General features: G+C 42.7%; 1 protein-coding gene across 2 annotated transcripts in view; it reads left to right on the top strand.

The window, feature by feature from the left end:
- The window catches only part of LOC128469649 (adult enhancer factor 1-like), a 28,062-nt gene extending 25,013 nt beyond the window's left edge, over positions 1 to 3,049 (top strand). For both annotated transcript variants that reach the window (XM_053451469.1, XM_053451468.1), the window contains exon 3: positions 675 to 3,049. In XM_053451469.1, coding sequence (XP_053307444.1) covers positions 683 to 2,089 — 1,407 coding nt within the window. In that variant the 5' untranslated portion in view covers positions 675 to 682 and the 3' untranslated portion in view covers positions 2,090 to 3,049. The remainder of the gene's footprint in view (positions 1 to 674) is intronic.
- Positions 3,050 to 16,447: the final 13,398 nt, after the last annotated feature.

Genomic DNA, 16,447 nt, shown 5'->3' with positions numbered 1-16,447 from the left:
TAATAAGTTGGAATTCATGTAAATTTTTAATGCTATTAGTTGCCAAGCATTTTGTTAATGTCCAACTTTTGTGAGTGTTGATTCTAAATGGAGAAATTAGGTTTTTTACCAGCACTTTCTATCCTTTGATGTGTATTATTAGGAAAGTCATTTATTATACCTTAGGCATTTTGATGAGTTATAATATATGTGATAATACATGTGGTGCTATGTCTGTTAATAGCATTGAGAGAAAATGTCTACGTGGCCTGCCTTTCCATTTTAGATTATATTTTATGGCATTCAGCTTGATGAACAACACGCTTTGTCTTTGTACTGTTACTGTTATATAGCTGTCTGCGCAGGAAATATCCAAGGAAGCAAATATAAAGGCTACGTTCTTGTGTTCAGCTTAGTAAAAAACAAAATAGCACATGATATACCTCATATCTTAATAGATTTTTGTTTTGACAAAATACAAAAACACCTTTTATAAAACTGTACAATTACGGAAATGTGCATTCATAATAAAATAGATTTCTGTTGTAATTTTTCATTCACAAGTACCAACTCTTATACATATTTGGTTTTGATAAATTTGATTTTAAAACGTGCGATAATGTTTTCCGACTTTTAACAAAACTTTGTTGCTTAGGTATTCTAATTTCTGATTTTCCTTTAAATATATTTTACAGTTTTGCAAATGGATACCGAACACAGAAAAAAAAATTCAACTGGCTTTAAATTCGTTAAACAGAAGAGCAACATTGCTGAGCAAAAGAACTTGCTTGGGAATCAGCACGTGAAACTCAATACAGGGAAATTTCTAAAGAAAAAAGCCAGTTCAGGGGAACCGAAATGTAAAACTTGTCCAGAAAGTTCATGGACTGTATGTAGCCTCACTTCAAGAGAACAAGAACAAGGTGAGAGTGGCATACTTCATCTCAAAGAATCTGATATCAAATGGATCAACAAATATTCAGAAAAGAAATGGACGCATATGGAGCATATCAAAAACATGGAAATCAGCAACACTCATGATTCAGAAATTATAGCAAAGGCTAAGAAGTTGCCTTTTGAAACTAGAAATGTTGGTCATTTGTTACTTCCGCAAACAAATATACTAAATGTGTCGAGGGTGGATGTTAAACAGAATCTGTATCACCCCTTTCATGCCAAAGATTCTGCTCCAACCATATCGCAGTTAGCTAAAGTACAGGGGAGCAAACACACTTTAACAACGGAAACTATTTTGCATGGTCATGATGGTGACCTGTTTGAAGAATCCGCTTGTGATATTGAAATTCCTTTTTGTCAGCCCCATAACAACATTCCTGATCCTAAATCTTCTGTACAGCCAATAGATAAAATGCACAAAGACCTTTATGATAAACATTTCATCTCTTACAGAGATATGCCTTCTGTGAATACTAAATTTGAAAATAAAGATACTAACAATAATGTATCTTTCAGGACAACAGTAAGTACATCTGTTACTGAACATAAAGAGATAAAAATCAGAAGGTCATCTCCATCTCAAGATAAGGAAAAAGTAGAAACAATAGTCAACAAGCAAAAAGATAAGCCTGCAGAGAACTCGATATACAGGAGATTTTTGCTTATTGACAGCCAAGGGCTGCCATACACTGTGGTAGTTGAAGAACCAAAATCAGTAAAAACTAGTAACCTATATAATCAGACAAATTTGAATAGTTCATTTAATGGTGCATCTAAATCTTTAGCACCTCGTAAAGTTTATACATGCCCAGTGTGCTTTCGGATATTTGAGTATTTTTCCTACCTCCAGAGGCATAGTATTGCCCACTCCCAACAAAAACCTCATCTGTGCAAGATTTGTGGTAAAGCATTTAAGAGGACTTCTCATCTTACACGCCACAAATATACTCATTTTAGAGGAAAACCTTTCCAGTGCCAGATTTGCCAGCACACTTGCCGGGACATGAGGGAGCTGACACGTCATAAGCAAATCCATACTGGAGAAAAACATCAGTGTGATGTTTGCTATATGAACTTTAGCGACTGCAGCTCTTTGCAATGTCACATTTCCTATCATACAACCATAATATCTGGGGATACAGAGTTGAAATAACTTTATGTGGATGTACAATCCCAGATTATTTTAGTTTACCTTGGACAAGTTGGTAAAGATCAGGCTCCATGTTATGGAATAGTATGGAACTTGTGGCTTTATCATTTGCTCTCCTAAGGACAGCTCAAGCAAAATATGTTAAATATGCATGTGTTTATTTGATTAGCTGTGAGAACACATTAAATACCTAATCAAATATTGTATCGTATATATTATGTTACTGCTTTAGCAAATTGGTTCTTCCTTATTTTAACTTTTTGCTATGCACATTTGCGTAAATTAATGATGCCAGAATGCAGAGTAAAAATGTATTTATTACTCGTAAGTATGCATGTGTCGGACCATAAAATATGCAGAATAATCCAAGTAGCAGATCTGAACTCCTGAAAATCTTTTTCTTATTGTGGACATGCAACAGAACTGAGTTACAATCTTCTTGAGGAAGCCACAGTCTGCTATATTTAACATTGTGGATATTAAGAACATTTTTCAGTTCTTCTGATTTTTATCTGTTGTTCTATCATCTATCTACATGTTACCTATTACAGTGAAAGTGATGGCACTAACATGCAAGTGCTTCTGCCATCTAATATTTAACTATTATATATTCATTGTGTTTTACATAGTTTATTGCTACTGTCTGATATATGTATTCTGATTTAGTTCTGTAATTACTATAGTAAGTGATTGTTCAAAATTTCATGAGTGACGTTATAATCCCAGTGGCAATGTTTTCCTACAGTCACAACCTTTAATATTAGTTTTATGATGGTGTTAGGATTACTGACCAGTTCTAGTTATGACAGCATTATTCTGTATTAACCTTTTCATATAGCAAAGTTAATGATCCATAAATTGTGTTGAAATATTTGATACAGTTGTATTAGTGTAGCATAATCTACATGTTTTATATTTTCAACCTTCTTATTATATTCTCACTAAAGCATTTATAGAATAAAATTCCTTAGTTTATTGTCATTATTAAGCACGGTCCACTATGGCAATAAGGCTCAGGAACTGATTTGTGGCAAACTGTGCACAAAGCAATAACCCCCCCCCAAAAAAATCATAAAAATAAAGCCTAGTACCCAATAGAGCCAGACTAGCCTAAACTGACCAGCCTAAACACATACTAATATAAACATCCCTGTCAGGCCCACCTAAGTCAGGCTTTGGAAAACCTCCCCCAAACAAAACACACATATAGAGGCATATTATTATTATTTATTGTTTTAGATAGCACCATCAAATTCTGTAGCGCTATAAAATAGGTAGACAGGATATAAGTATATAACATAATTTGACTTCCAGAAACAGGTGAGGAGGGCCCTGCTCAAACAAGTTTACAATCTAGAGGGATTATGGCACGTATAATGCCACACTTTGCTGAGGGACCTCTACTTTGATTGCGAGACTTGTGTCAATGGCCTTCATCTGTTACAAGCTTCAAGAAAATTTAGGACTGGATTATATTTATTATTATTATATAGCACCAACAATTTACGCAGCGCTTAATACAATACATATATTCAAGGGTTATGACAAGACGAGAATTGAGAGACTAAGACAAACTGATACATTAGGTGGAGAGCCCTGCTCGCAAGCTTACAATCTTGACGAAAATGGGGTGACAAACATAAGGCACAGAGAAAGGGTGAGAGGTAGTGTGGTGGTTGTATCAGTGACAAGGAAGTACTAGTAGCTAAGATGGTATGCTTTTCTGAAGGTTCGGTGGAAGTATATTCCAGAGATATGGGGCAGCTAGAGTGAAATCTTGTAGATGGGAAAAGGAAGAGGTGATAAGTGAGGAGGAGAGCCTTAGCCCATGGGAAGAATGTAAGGATCTAGTAGGAGAGTATTTGCTTATGAGGGCAGAAATGTATGGAGGAGGAGTGTTATGGAGGGCCCTATATGTTAGTATCAGGATTTTAAATCAGGATTTTAAATTTAATTCTAAAGGTAATAGGGAGCCAATAGAGGGTTTCACAGAGTGGGGAAGCAGAAGAGAAGCAGCGTGCAAGGAAGATAAGCCTAGCAGCAGCCTTTAGGGCAGACTGTAGAGGAGAGAGTTGAGACAGTGGAATACCAACCAGAATATTGTTGCAATAGTCAAGACGGGAAATGATAAGTGAATGAATCCGAGTTTTTGTGGATTCTTGGGTGAGAAATGGGCGGATGTGAGAGGAGATTTTTAGGTAAAAGTGGCAGGATCTGGCGAGGGACTGAATGTGAGGGATGAAGGAGAGGTTGGAGTCAAGGATGACCCCAAGGCATCGGGCCTGGTTAGTAGGAGAGATAGTTATGTTGTTAATGGTGATAGAGAATTCGGAGTGGAAATGGAAGGAGGGAAGATAATTCAGTTTTAGAAAGATTAAGTTTCAGGTAGTGTTGTGACATCCATGAAGAAATAGCAGACAAGCAATTGGTAATAAGGGACATGAGAGATCAGGAGAAGACGGGTAGATTTGTGTATCATCTGCATATAGATGATACTGGAGGCCAAAGGAGTTGATTAGTTTGCCAAGAGATGAATTATAAAGTGGAAGAGGTGATGATGTCTTGCCAGAAAAGCTGATAGAGAAGGAACAGTTAAACTGATATGAGGCAATCCAGGAGAGAGCTGTATCTCCAATGCCTGTAGAAGCAAGTGAGTCAAGACGAAGATTGTGAGCAACAGTATCAAAAAAAAGGAAAGAGATTTGTTAGAGCTGTTTCAGTAGAGTGAAGGGGTTTGAAACCAGATAGGGGGTCAAGGAGGTAATTAGAGGAGAGGAAGTCAGTAAGGCAGGGCAGTAGGTAGTCAGACAGATGGGATCTGAGGAAGGATTTTTTTAGAATGGGTGTGATTAGCGCATGCTTGAAGGTTCCAGATGACAGAGAAAGATTAAATAGGTGGGTAAGTGATGGAGCAAGTGATGGACATAGAGACTTTGTGAGATGGGATGGGGTCAAAGGGACAGGTTGCTGGATGAGAGGAAGAAAAAAGAGTGGCTACCTCTTCTTCAGTTACAGGGGAAAAGGCAGTTAGTATGGGATGAGTGGAGAAAGTGGTGGTGTGTGGGAAGGAGGGGGTTGTAAAGAGGAGAGGTCTGGTCTAATAGTCTTAATCTTGTCTTTGAAGTAGGTAGCAAGATCTTGGGCAGTGAGAGAGGTTTGTGGTGTGAGTATGGAGGGACAGAGAAAGGGAGTTGAATGTGGAAAAAAGCGGTCACAGGTTGGAAGAAAGGGAGGATATGAGAGTGGAAAAGTAGAGCTGTTTGGCAAGAGAGAGGGCAGAGTTGTAGGTGTGAAGCATGAATTTATAGTGACTACAGTCTTCGCTGGATTTGGATTTTCTGAATAAGCGTTCAGCCGTGCAGCAGCACTCCTCAAGAATCCGTGTGGTTTTGGTATGCCACGGTTGGCATTTCAGTTGTCGGGGGTAACATTTAATTGGAGCTATGCTGTCGAGAGATGTTATAAAAATAGACTGCTGAGTCTGGGCAGGAAAGGGTTAAAATGGTATTATGTATTATAATGGTATTATCTGGTAATGGCCTACAAGTATGAGGTGAGCTCTGCAAGTTTGTTTTGTTAGGGGTTAGCACTGGAGAAAAGGATAGAAGGTGGTGGTCAAACAGAAGGAAGGGGGAGATGGAGAAATCTGGAGAAAACCAGATCTAGTGAGTGTCCTTCAATGCGTGTAGGGTAATTAGTCCATTGAGAGAGACCAGAAGAGGATGTCAGGGAGAGGAGTTTGGAGCTAGCAGAGTTGTTAGATATATCTAAAGGAATGTTAAAGTCACCCATAACCAGACAGGGGATATTAGGAGAGAGGAAGGGAGCCAGGCAGAAAAGTGGTCAAAGAACTGTGAGGTAGGACCTGGAGGGCGATAATATTACTGCAATTTGAAGAGAAAGTGGAGAGAAAAGACAGACTGTGTGAACCTCAAATATACAGAATGAGATGGAGGGAGGATGGAGGGTATATGCTGGTAAGTGCAGTGAGGTGAGAGAAGGATGCCTATACCACTCTTTTTGCCATCAGGCCTAGGAGTGTGACTGAAGTGTAATCCTCTGAAGCAAAGTGCAGCAGAGGCGGTAATATCATGGGAGGGGATCCAAGTGCTGTGAGAGAAAAAGATCATGTATACAAGCGAGTTTGTTGCATACTGAAGCAGGCATTCCATAGGGCACAGTTAAAGACGAGAAGGAGTTTGTGGTAGGAGATGATAGGGATAAGATTGTTTAGGTTGCGCATGTTGGTTGAGTTTAGTGGTTTGAGTGATAGGAATAGGGAGGAATATGTGGGGAACAGAAGTAGCAGAGCAAACAGAGGCAGCTTTCACATATAAAGGTTTAGTGTTGAGGTACTGGGGTAGCTGTGAGGGTGGAGAGATGGAAAAGATTTAGAATGGTTTAAGTAAAGGTTAATAAAGGCATCCAAAGAGTTGGTGCCCTCTACTGGCATGTTTAAATAGATCATGTGATTAACTGTCTATATATTAGAACAACACAGGGGCGGGTGGGAAAGGGGCAGGGAGTGCGGGTAAATATTTCAGTTGTTGGGAAGATTGAGGAGTGTATTGCAGGCTTTGAGGGCTGTAATGGAGAGTGTTAAATACTGTTAAAGTGGACAGGGGCAGTAAGAGGGCAGATATAGGTGATAAGGGGTTAGTGGAGCAGAATGATAGAAAGTAAAATATAACACACTTAATTAGTGACAGGCATGACATAAATTTTACCAAATAAAAACAATCAGTATCCCAGTATGGGCATTCCTAGGCTATCAAGGACAGATAGACAGAAAGGGTAATAGACAATTCTGGCACAGAAACAGGAAAATAATAACAACAATACAGAAAACAATAACAGATAAGTATTGGAATCTCTTGGTGCACTCTGTATACCTTTTAGCAAAATCTTGAAAGTTTGCTTGGGCTTCAGTTGTTGGGAAGATGGAGAAGTGTATTGCAGGCTTTGAGGGCTTTTAGCAAAATGTTGCAAGTTTGCTTGGGCTTCAGTTGTTGGGAAGCTCTGCTAGATGCCCACTTGGTCCGTGAGTGGGTCCAGAGAGCATTCTGTCTCCTAGGGAATGCCAACTGCGCCATCTCTTTTCAAATTGGATGCAAAACTTGCTGAGCTGGCTCCGAAGGAGTTAGGCCCTGAGCCAACGACCTCCTCTTCGGGGAGAAATTCATGAAAGACTTAAGTCACCATGTGAATGTATTCGCTTCTTTGAACAAGGCTCGGTCATCCATGAAGCGTGTCTTCCGTCAAGGGGACCATTTTTCCTCCAGGGCTGGTCGGCAGACGGGTCATGCCACCAGCAGAGTCGCCTTCAGCTCCAGACCCCAATTCCCACACGCCTCCGCGACCTACCGGTCCCAGGACCGCACCCCTTCTCCCGGGGCTCCAATAGAGGCAGAGGCTCCTCCACCTACCGAGGGAAGATGTCTGCAGGTAAGAGTCTGCACCCCATTTCCCCTTATTCCTGTAGCGGGCAGGTTGGCGTACTTTTCCCACGCATGGTCCGTCCTCACGTCCGATCCCTGGGTTCTCGAGACTGTGGCTGGGTTTCGCATAGAGTTAGTTTCCCCTCCTTGTCAGGTCTCCCCACCCTTTACCCCTCGTCTTCCGCGCCACTCAAGGGCCCTTATTTATTTGGAGTTGGCCTCTCTACGATTGAAGGGCCCAATAGAACGAGCCCCCGGTCCCCCTTGCTTCCTGAGCAATATTTTCCTTGTGAGGAAGAAATCAGGGGAGTTCCGTCCTGTTATCAACCTCCGTTCCCTGAACTCTCTGGTCGTTTACCGTCACTTCAAGATGGAGGGCATCCATCTTTTGCGGGATCTCCTCTGCGAGAACGACTGGTTCACGCAGTTGGATTTGAAGGATGCTTATCTAACGGTTCCTGTTCACCCGGAAGACCGGAGATATCTCCAGTTCCGTTGGAAGTGTCTGCTATGACAGTTTACCTGCCTTCTGTTCGGCCTCAGCTCCGCCCCGTGGTGCTTCACGAAGCTGCTGAAGCCGGTGATGGAGTTTCTTCGTGCTTGCGGTGTTCGGTGCATCGTCTATTTGGACAATGTGCTCCTTATGGCTCCCGACAGAGATTCCCTGATTCGAGACACAGCCTTGGCGGTCCGCCTGTTCCAGGACCTCGGCTTTATTATCAACGAGACCAAGTCGGTCCTCGTCCCCACTCAGTCGATCCAGTTCCTTGGATTCACCGTGGACTCTGTTGCGGCGATGCTCCGCTTGCCACGGGCAAGGTTCTGGCCATCAAGAAGGAGATTCGGAGACTTCTCCGATCTCTGTCTGTTTCCCTCAGATATCTGGCGCATGTCATAGGTCTTCTATCGGCCTCCATTCAGGCCATATTTCCCGGTCCTTTGCACTACCGGGCTCTTCAGAGGTTGAAGACTCGTCATCTTCGGGCTCCTATGACCTCTTCGTCCCTCTCTCCGAGGAGGCTCGGCTGGAGCTTCATTGGTGGCTCTCCCACATGGACGCCTGGAACGGGCGAGCCATTTTCGGCTCGGTTCCAGATCTCGTCCTGGAATCGGACGCCAGCCTGTTTGGCTGGGGTGCTGCATGCGGAGACATGGCAACGGGGGGGTCTTTGGTCCGACGAGGAGCGCGGACTTCACATAAACTGTTTGGAACTCATTGCGGGTTCCTTTGCCATCCGCAGCTTTACCAAGGACGTCACTCATTGTTCCCTCGTCCTCCGCATGGACAATGTGTCCGGTTCGGTACATCAACCGGCTTGGGGGGACGAGGTCGCGACTCCTTACGGAGCTCACCAAGGACCTCTACCAGTATTGTCTGGACAATCACCTGTACAATCATTGTACCTGCCCGGCAAAGACAATTTGGTGGCGGATTGGTTTTCTTGCCACTGGAGGGATGCCAGCGACTAGCGTCTTCTTCGGGAGGTGTTTCTAGCTCTGGATCACTGCCGAGGTCCTTTTCACCTGGATCTCTTTGCCTCCAGGATGAACCGTCAGACAGATGCCTTTTTCAGCTGGCTGCCGGACCCGCTCTCCCTGGCGGCGGATGCCTTCCTGCAGACCTGGCTCCCTCGGGGCGCCTATGCCTTCCCACCATTCGCCATGATCCTGCGGACGATCCACTGCCTCTCCAGGAAGAGGGTTACGGTTCTCGTAATCACTCTGCTTTGGAGGACGCAGCCGTGGTTTCCGCTGCTGTTGCAGTTGTCCTGCGAGGACCCTCTTCTCCTTCCCTCCTCTCCGGATCTACTCCTAGACACGGAGGGGAACCCTCATCCCCTGATTCTTCAGGATCACCTGGCGTTTGTGGCCTGGCTGGTTTCAGGGGATCCTGAGACGTGTCGGGACTATTGGCGGCGGCTAGGGAGCTGCTCTGGGACTCCTGGGCCCCTGGAACCCGGAATTCCTATCTCCAGGCCTGGGGTGTGTGGTGTCGCTGGTGTGCGGAATTCGGTTTCGATCCCGTTACGGCTCCTATAGTTGCTGTGCTAAACTTTTTGGCGCACCTTTATTCCCAGGGTAAGTCTTACTGGTCCATCAATTTGTTCCGGTCGCTATCTCTGCCGCCCATGTTCCCGTGGCTGGCCAGGGCGTAAGGATCCTTCGGTGTGTCTCCTTCTCCGTGGGATCCAGAGAAGGTCGCACGCCCCCCTTAGGCACGTTATTCCGCTTTTTGTTATTCCGTCTTGCGGGTCCTGGACTTTCTTGAGGCATGGCCGGATAAGGTCCGCCTGTCTTTCCGTCAGCTTTCGGCTAAGACTGCTCTGCTGTTATGTCTGGTTTCCTTTCGGCGGGTGTCCGACGTTTGTGCGTTTTGATGTGGATTCTTTCTCCTTTTCGCCTGTCGGGGTCTCCGTCTCTATTTCTCACAGGACTAAGTCCAATTCGGTTTCTGTTTCTTACCCTTATTTCCCACATAGACCCAAACTTTTCGTAGCGCAGTGCGTTCAGGCTTATCTTTCCGCGTCTCGGCTGTTTCGTAGTCCTTCCTCGGGTCCTCTCTTTATCGCCTATGTACGTCCGTTTCGTCCTGTCTCTGCACCGACTTTGGCCAGGTGGATTCGATGGATCCTTAGATTGGCTGGTGTTGAGCCTTGGTTTGGGGCTCACTTGGTCCGGGGCGCTGCTGCCTCAGCTGCTTTGTCTCTTGGGAGTTCCCTTTCAGACGTCCTTTCGGCAGCAGATTGGTCCCAGGAGTCTACTTTTCGCACCTTTTATTTCCGCCTCCTGTTTTGCTGTAAAATTAGGGATTAATCTAGCCTTGGTGCAGCATTAATCTAAATTTTATTAAAGACAGGAGGCGAGTATTTTCCCTCCCTTTCTCTTTCCCTCCCTGTTTGGTTGTGGGGGATGTATGGGGTTGTCCCTGTTTCAGTTGTTCTTATGATGATATGTGCCAAGGATATCCATTTGTGTGCCTGGTATTGTCACTTTGCCTCTGTTTTTCAGGCCGTTCTGCGACTCTGAGTGGTTCCGGCTCCATGCTCCTGTTTACCTGCGACTTTCCTGTCTGTTCTGACGTTTCTGTTCCAGTCTTCGGCTTCTTGGTGTTTTGCCTTCCTGTTCGGCATCACCGCAAAGAAAGAGGAGGAGTTGCTGGATTTTGGGACTGTTATAGGGTCCTGTCTGTTTTGATTGGTTGTTTTCATGTTGGTTGTTAACTCCTTTGCTGCTGGAGGTTATTCAGTAAAGAAGGATAATACAAAATACTCGCCTCCTGTCTTTAATAAAATTTAGATTAATGCTGCACCAAGGCTAGATTAATCCCTGATTATTGTTTCTTTTTCATGATTGTATTTTTTTTGTTGCATGCATATTTAATAAAACAATTTCCATTTTATACATGGATCCCTTGAAAGTAATTGCCCGCTGTACAAGACTTTAGACAAAACTCAGGTAAGAGGTGCAGTAGCCAGATCACCACTCATGGACAGCTGTTTTGTCGTTAATGGGACTCGTCAGCATGAGGTTGTGATTCTGGCTTAATACTTGAGGCTTGGGTAGCACGAGACTTACCATTACATAAGTTACGGTGGGTAAAGAACTTATGTATTAGAAAGGTGAAGTAATTTGTTTTAAAATAAATAAAATAAAAGTGCAAAAACTTTTTGAACGCCCCTTGTATATACAGGGTGTATAATATTATAATATATATATATATATACATACACACACACGCTGTTTAACCCCTTGATGAAAATTGACGTTCTGAGCATGTCATGCACTAACAGGTGCAGAAAGTGATCTACGTGCGCTTTCGGCACCCAAACGGCATCCCTGAGGCATCAAGTACCACGCCTGTTTTAAAGGAGTTTAGGAGGCGCTCAACGATTTCAATGTCAATGGTGTCGCTGAAATGCCTCGATAGCAAGGCATTCAGTGACACCGAAAACACCTACGACTCGCTGTGAAAAAGTTGGTCTCTCCAGACCCTCCTGAGAAGTTTGGCTCCCCTTGCAGGTTGAATACTGGTACTTAATTCAACCATGCAAGTCAATGGAGCCCAGCTTTCTAATCACAGTGTGATAACTAAAATAAATAATGGGAAGGAAAAAATGGTAACATGTAAAAATAATTTACCCCCCCAATAATATATATATATATAACAAAATATTTCTATGAGCAATTCCTAAAATTAGAGCTTTATCTTCAAACAATTCTTGCATGGAATGAGTTAAAATGTCTATGTTTAAAAAATTTATGATTTCATGGGGTAAATTGAATTGGCCGGGTTCAACAATGTCCCAATTAACACACGGGGAAGGATGACTACATGTCTAATTTCCAATTTGAAAAATGTGGCCTTTTAGTACCCAAACAACCCGCCAAACCCATACATGTGGGGTGTCACTGTACTCAGGAGATGTTGCTGAACACATATACATATACCAGTGTGTAGGAAAAATACACACACAAAAATACAGCAAACAAAGGCTGGTGTGCATGCAAAGAGTTAAAGTACCAGCATTTGAAATACCCTGGTTTTATTGGGCACACTGAATTGGCCAGACTCAACGATGTACTAAATAGGGCATGTGCAGTGGATCGTCAAATGTCCTAGTTCAACATTGAAAAATCCGCCTGCATCAAATGTGACCCTTTTGCGCCCCAAACAGCCAGGCAAACCCATGTATTTTACCCATCATTGTACTCGGGAGATGATGCTAAACACATATTGGGGTGTTGTGTGACGGTGACGTATACCATATAAATGTATACCTAAAGTACAACGTGTGTAGGAAATATACACACAAAAAATACCACTGCAAACTTTGACAAAGGCTGGTGGTAGAATTAGTACATTGAAAAAGTTTAAAAAAAAAACAAAAAACTTCCTCACTAAAATCACTCTGTACTACCGATTATAAGACGACCCCCCAAAATCTGAATATTAATTTAGGAATAAAAGAAAAAGTCTGATTATAAGACGACCCTATAGGAAAAAAGTTTTACTAGTAAATAATAATTCATGTCTATTTTTTTTTGTTGTTTTTAATTTCCTTTTATTTACCAACCTGCCCCCAGTTATGCTCATCTGCCGCAGGTTATGCACATCTGCCCCCCAGGCATGCCTTACCCAGACACTAATATACCCACCCAGACACTTACCTACCCACTGAGACACTTCCCACCCAGACACTTACCTACCCACTCTGACACTTACCTACCTACCCAGACACTAATATACCCACTCAGGCACTTCACTCACCGCGATGCCTCAGCAGGCGCTTGCTGCAGCTCCCACGGGATTTCAGCATGACGCTGTTTGACCCCGCTAGGCCCCGCCTCCTCACGAAAATTGAAGAGCTCTACTGGATCTGCTTTGGGACAGCACAGTGCCGCCGGGTCCCGGTCCTGCAGCAATCTCCACAACCGGCTCTGCTTCCCCGCAGTGGGAGGGCTATCCCGGGAGCAGGAAGGTACGCGCGTATGCAACCTCGGCTGCTGCCGGCACTTTCACCGGCGCTCGGTGATAGACGCCGGCAGCAGCTGAGGTTACCGCACAGGAGGATCCAGGTCCCCTGCAGCGATGCGGGGGATCTGGATCTTAGTTTAATAGCAGACCTCATTTGAGGTCTGATTAGAAGACGACCCCGATTACAAGACGAGGGGTATTTTTCAGAGCATTTGCTCTGAAAAAAACCTCGTCTTATAATCGAGCAAATATGGTAATAATATGGCTAATTCTTCCTTAAAACAGCGACATCTGGTGGTCACTAGGAAATCTAAAACTGAACCACAAGCTGTGAAAATAAATTCTATAATAGGGATACCTATGGGTCAATAACCCCCTGAACTCCTCAAACTCTAACCAAATTAGGTCAAACAAGTGAAAACAAAATAGAAAAACTGTAATGTGATACCTTTTGGGCGTAGCCAGAGTAACCAATTCAAAATTAATTGATATTTGATCTGACAAAAATGATCACAGTGCTTAATCCAAAATAACGGTAAGAAAGAACATACAAAAATCCACAATACAAAACAGTATAAACAGAAACACTGATAAAAATATAGAAAATTTACATAAAACAAAGTAAAATAATCCATGGGAATATCCAGATTTGTTCAAATAGGAAATTCCCATTCTTACAGGAATCTTCTTCCTTCATCTCTGGAAGACTGCACATTTGGCGCCATATGGGGAGGGCAGTGTGTAACCCAGACACTTTACGACATTTCTAATGAGCTGTGCTGTAAACCCTGGCAGCAAACTCCTGCCTGATGTTTTACTACATCATATTCTTAAATTATCATACCACGTACATTAATAACGCTGGGGTGATCACATCTCCCATGTTCTTACAAGTTTACAGGGACCAAACAATCTACCTATAATAAAAGTAACTAGGTGATCAAGTCTTACTATTCATGCCCTGTTTAACCCTCCCCTGCCGTGTTACAAAGCATTCGCCGGGTCATATTATCAGCACACAGAACATGTTCAAGTTATGATTCTGTTATGGAAATTAACCATATTGTTCAAAACATAACTCTGAAGATGCTAGCTGCTGCATCACCTCCATGACCCCAGTCCCTGGTCCCCTGTAGGATTTTATGGCACCCAGAACAGGACATTCTTGAAGATGCACTTCCAGCCCACAATTTTATGTTGTTCGCACAATAGGCCTTATTAACCCTTAAAGCATTTTTCATGACATTTCCCATTAACTGCTTTTTTTTCTATTTCAATAGCAGCCCACATCTAATTCCTGTAGGTAAATATCTAGTTCTATTATTACTCTTAACATTTTGTTAAGAAGATAATTTTTACAAATGAAATAACCTAACAGAGCCCTTGTGGGACTGCAAAATGTCCAGCCAAAGAGGGCTAGTTTAGAGGTCACATACATAGTGATATAGTTACATAGTTATGTAGGCTGAAAAATATCCTAAATCTGTTAATTTGTTGCTGTTGATCCAAAAGAAGGCAAAAAAACCCAGTTTCTCTCTTTCCAATTTTGCACTAACCTGGGAAAAAATTCCTTCTTGACCCCAAAATGGCAGTCAGATTTCTCCTTGGATCAATAAGCCGTTTCCCCATAATTAAAGATTATATCCCTGAATATTATGTTTTTCCAAGTATCCATCCAGTTGCAGTTTAAACGTCTGTACAGACTCTGATAAAACTACCTCTGCAGGCAGAGAATTCCACATCCTTATTGTCCTTACTGTTAAAAAAAACTTTCCTCTGCCTTACACTAAATCTCCTTTCTTCCAGTCTGAACGCATGACCACGTGTCCTGTGCATAGTCCTGTTTATGAATTGGCCCCGAATAGATTTATATTAATGTTATCATATCCCCTCTGAGGTGCCGTTTTTCTAAACTAAACAGATTTAAATTTGTTAACCTTTCTTCATAACCATTCCTTTTATTAATTGTGTAGCCCGCCTCTTCACCCTTTCTAGTGCTATGATATCCTTCTTTAGAACAGGTGCCCAAAATTGCACAGCATATTCAAGGTGCGGCCTTACCATTGATTTATACAGAGGCAAAATTATATTTTTATCCCGCGAATTGATGCCCCTTTTTATACACGACAATACCTTGCTGGCCTTAACAACTGCTGACTGACATTGCACAATGTTGCCTAGTTTGTTGTCTATAACAATTCCCAAATCCTTCTCATTTGTCGTTACCCCTAATTCACTACCATTTAGGGTGTAAGTTGCTTGTGCATTCCATACCCCGAAGTGCATAACTTTACATTTATCTACATTGAATTTCATCTGCCATTTGTGTGCCCAGTCCCCCAGTCTATCTAGATCCCTCTGCAGCACTGTAATATCCTGCTCGCCCTGTATTACTTTACCTAGTTTAGTGTCATCTGCAAACACAGAAACATAACTTTCAACGCCTATTGCGTTAAATGGTGTTGCTGTAATGCCTCGATGTCTAGACATTCAGCAACACCTAGATCGGCATCATGGGCCATGCCTGGCCCCTCCCCGTGGGTGTCAACATCCGCCATACACTGTATGGCAGCGGACGACCGTTTTAAAACTTTAGGAGGCGAACAATGATCACTTCCCAAATTTAATGGTGTTGCTGAAATGCCTCGATCAACACCAAACAAAACAAGGGGTGTCTAATTTAAAAAAAAATTTGGAGTGGCCGAGCTCAAAGACAGGGCATAGGCACAGACTGACCAAAATGTGAGAAAAAGCGCACGTCCCAAATGTGGCCTTTTTATCCACCTGACAAACCCATGCATGGGTGGTATCACTGTACTCGGTGTAGTGATATGTGCATATTAAAGGACTGTGTTGCTTTAATAGGCAGGGGATTCCCTGAGTAGGAGGGGTTTATGTGAGCACATGTTGATGTTAGTTGAGCAAGGACTCTACCAGTGATGTTGTTACTGATTAAAGAATAAACTGTTCATCTGAAGTGAGTGTCAGCATTAATTATTCTGCAAGAACCATAGAAAACACAACATGGTGTCAGAAGTACAGGATTGAAGGGAGAGTTTGGTGTCTGAAAGTCTGCTAAAGAGTGTTCCAACAAGCTGCCATCTTGCTGAGAGCTGCATAAAAAATCTGCAAAAAGCAAGGTAGGAAAACATGGAAGCTCTGCAACCACCACCAAAACTTCAGTTAACTGGGGATGTTGCTGCAAATTGGAAGAGATTTAAACAAAGATTTGAATTATATCTGCCTGCAATTGATGCTGACAGAAAAAGTGAGAAAATGAAATCCTCATTATTTCTGCATGTAGTGGGTGAAGAAGCACTGGAAGTGTACAATAACTTTGTGTTTCCAGAAGGAGATAATCTAAAATTAATCCCAATAATGGATAAATTTGAAGAATATTGCATACCTAAAAGGAATGTCACATATGAAAGGCACAGATTTTTTACA

The sequence above is a fragment of the Spea bombifrons genome, chromosome 12 (genome assembly GCF_027358695.1).
Source record: "Spea bombifrons isolate aSpeBom1 chromosome 12, aSpeBom1.2.pri, whole genome shotgun sequence".
Taxonomy (NCBI): Eukaryota; Metazoa; Chordata; class Amphibia; order Anura; family Pelobatidae; genus Spea; species Spea bombifrons.
The sequence above is the reverse complement of the archived record's forward strand: the minus strand, read 5'-3'. Positions and strand labels throughout refer to the sequence as shown.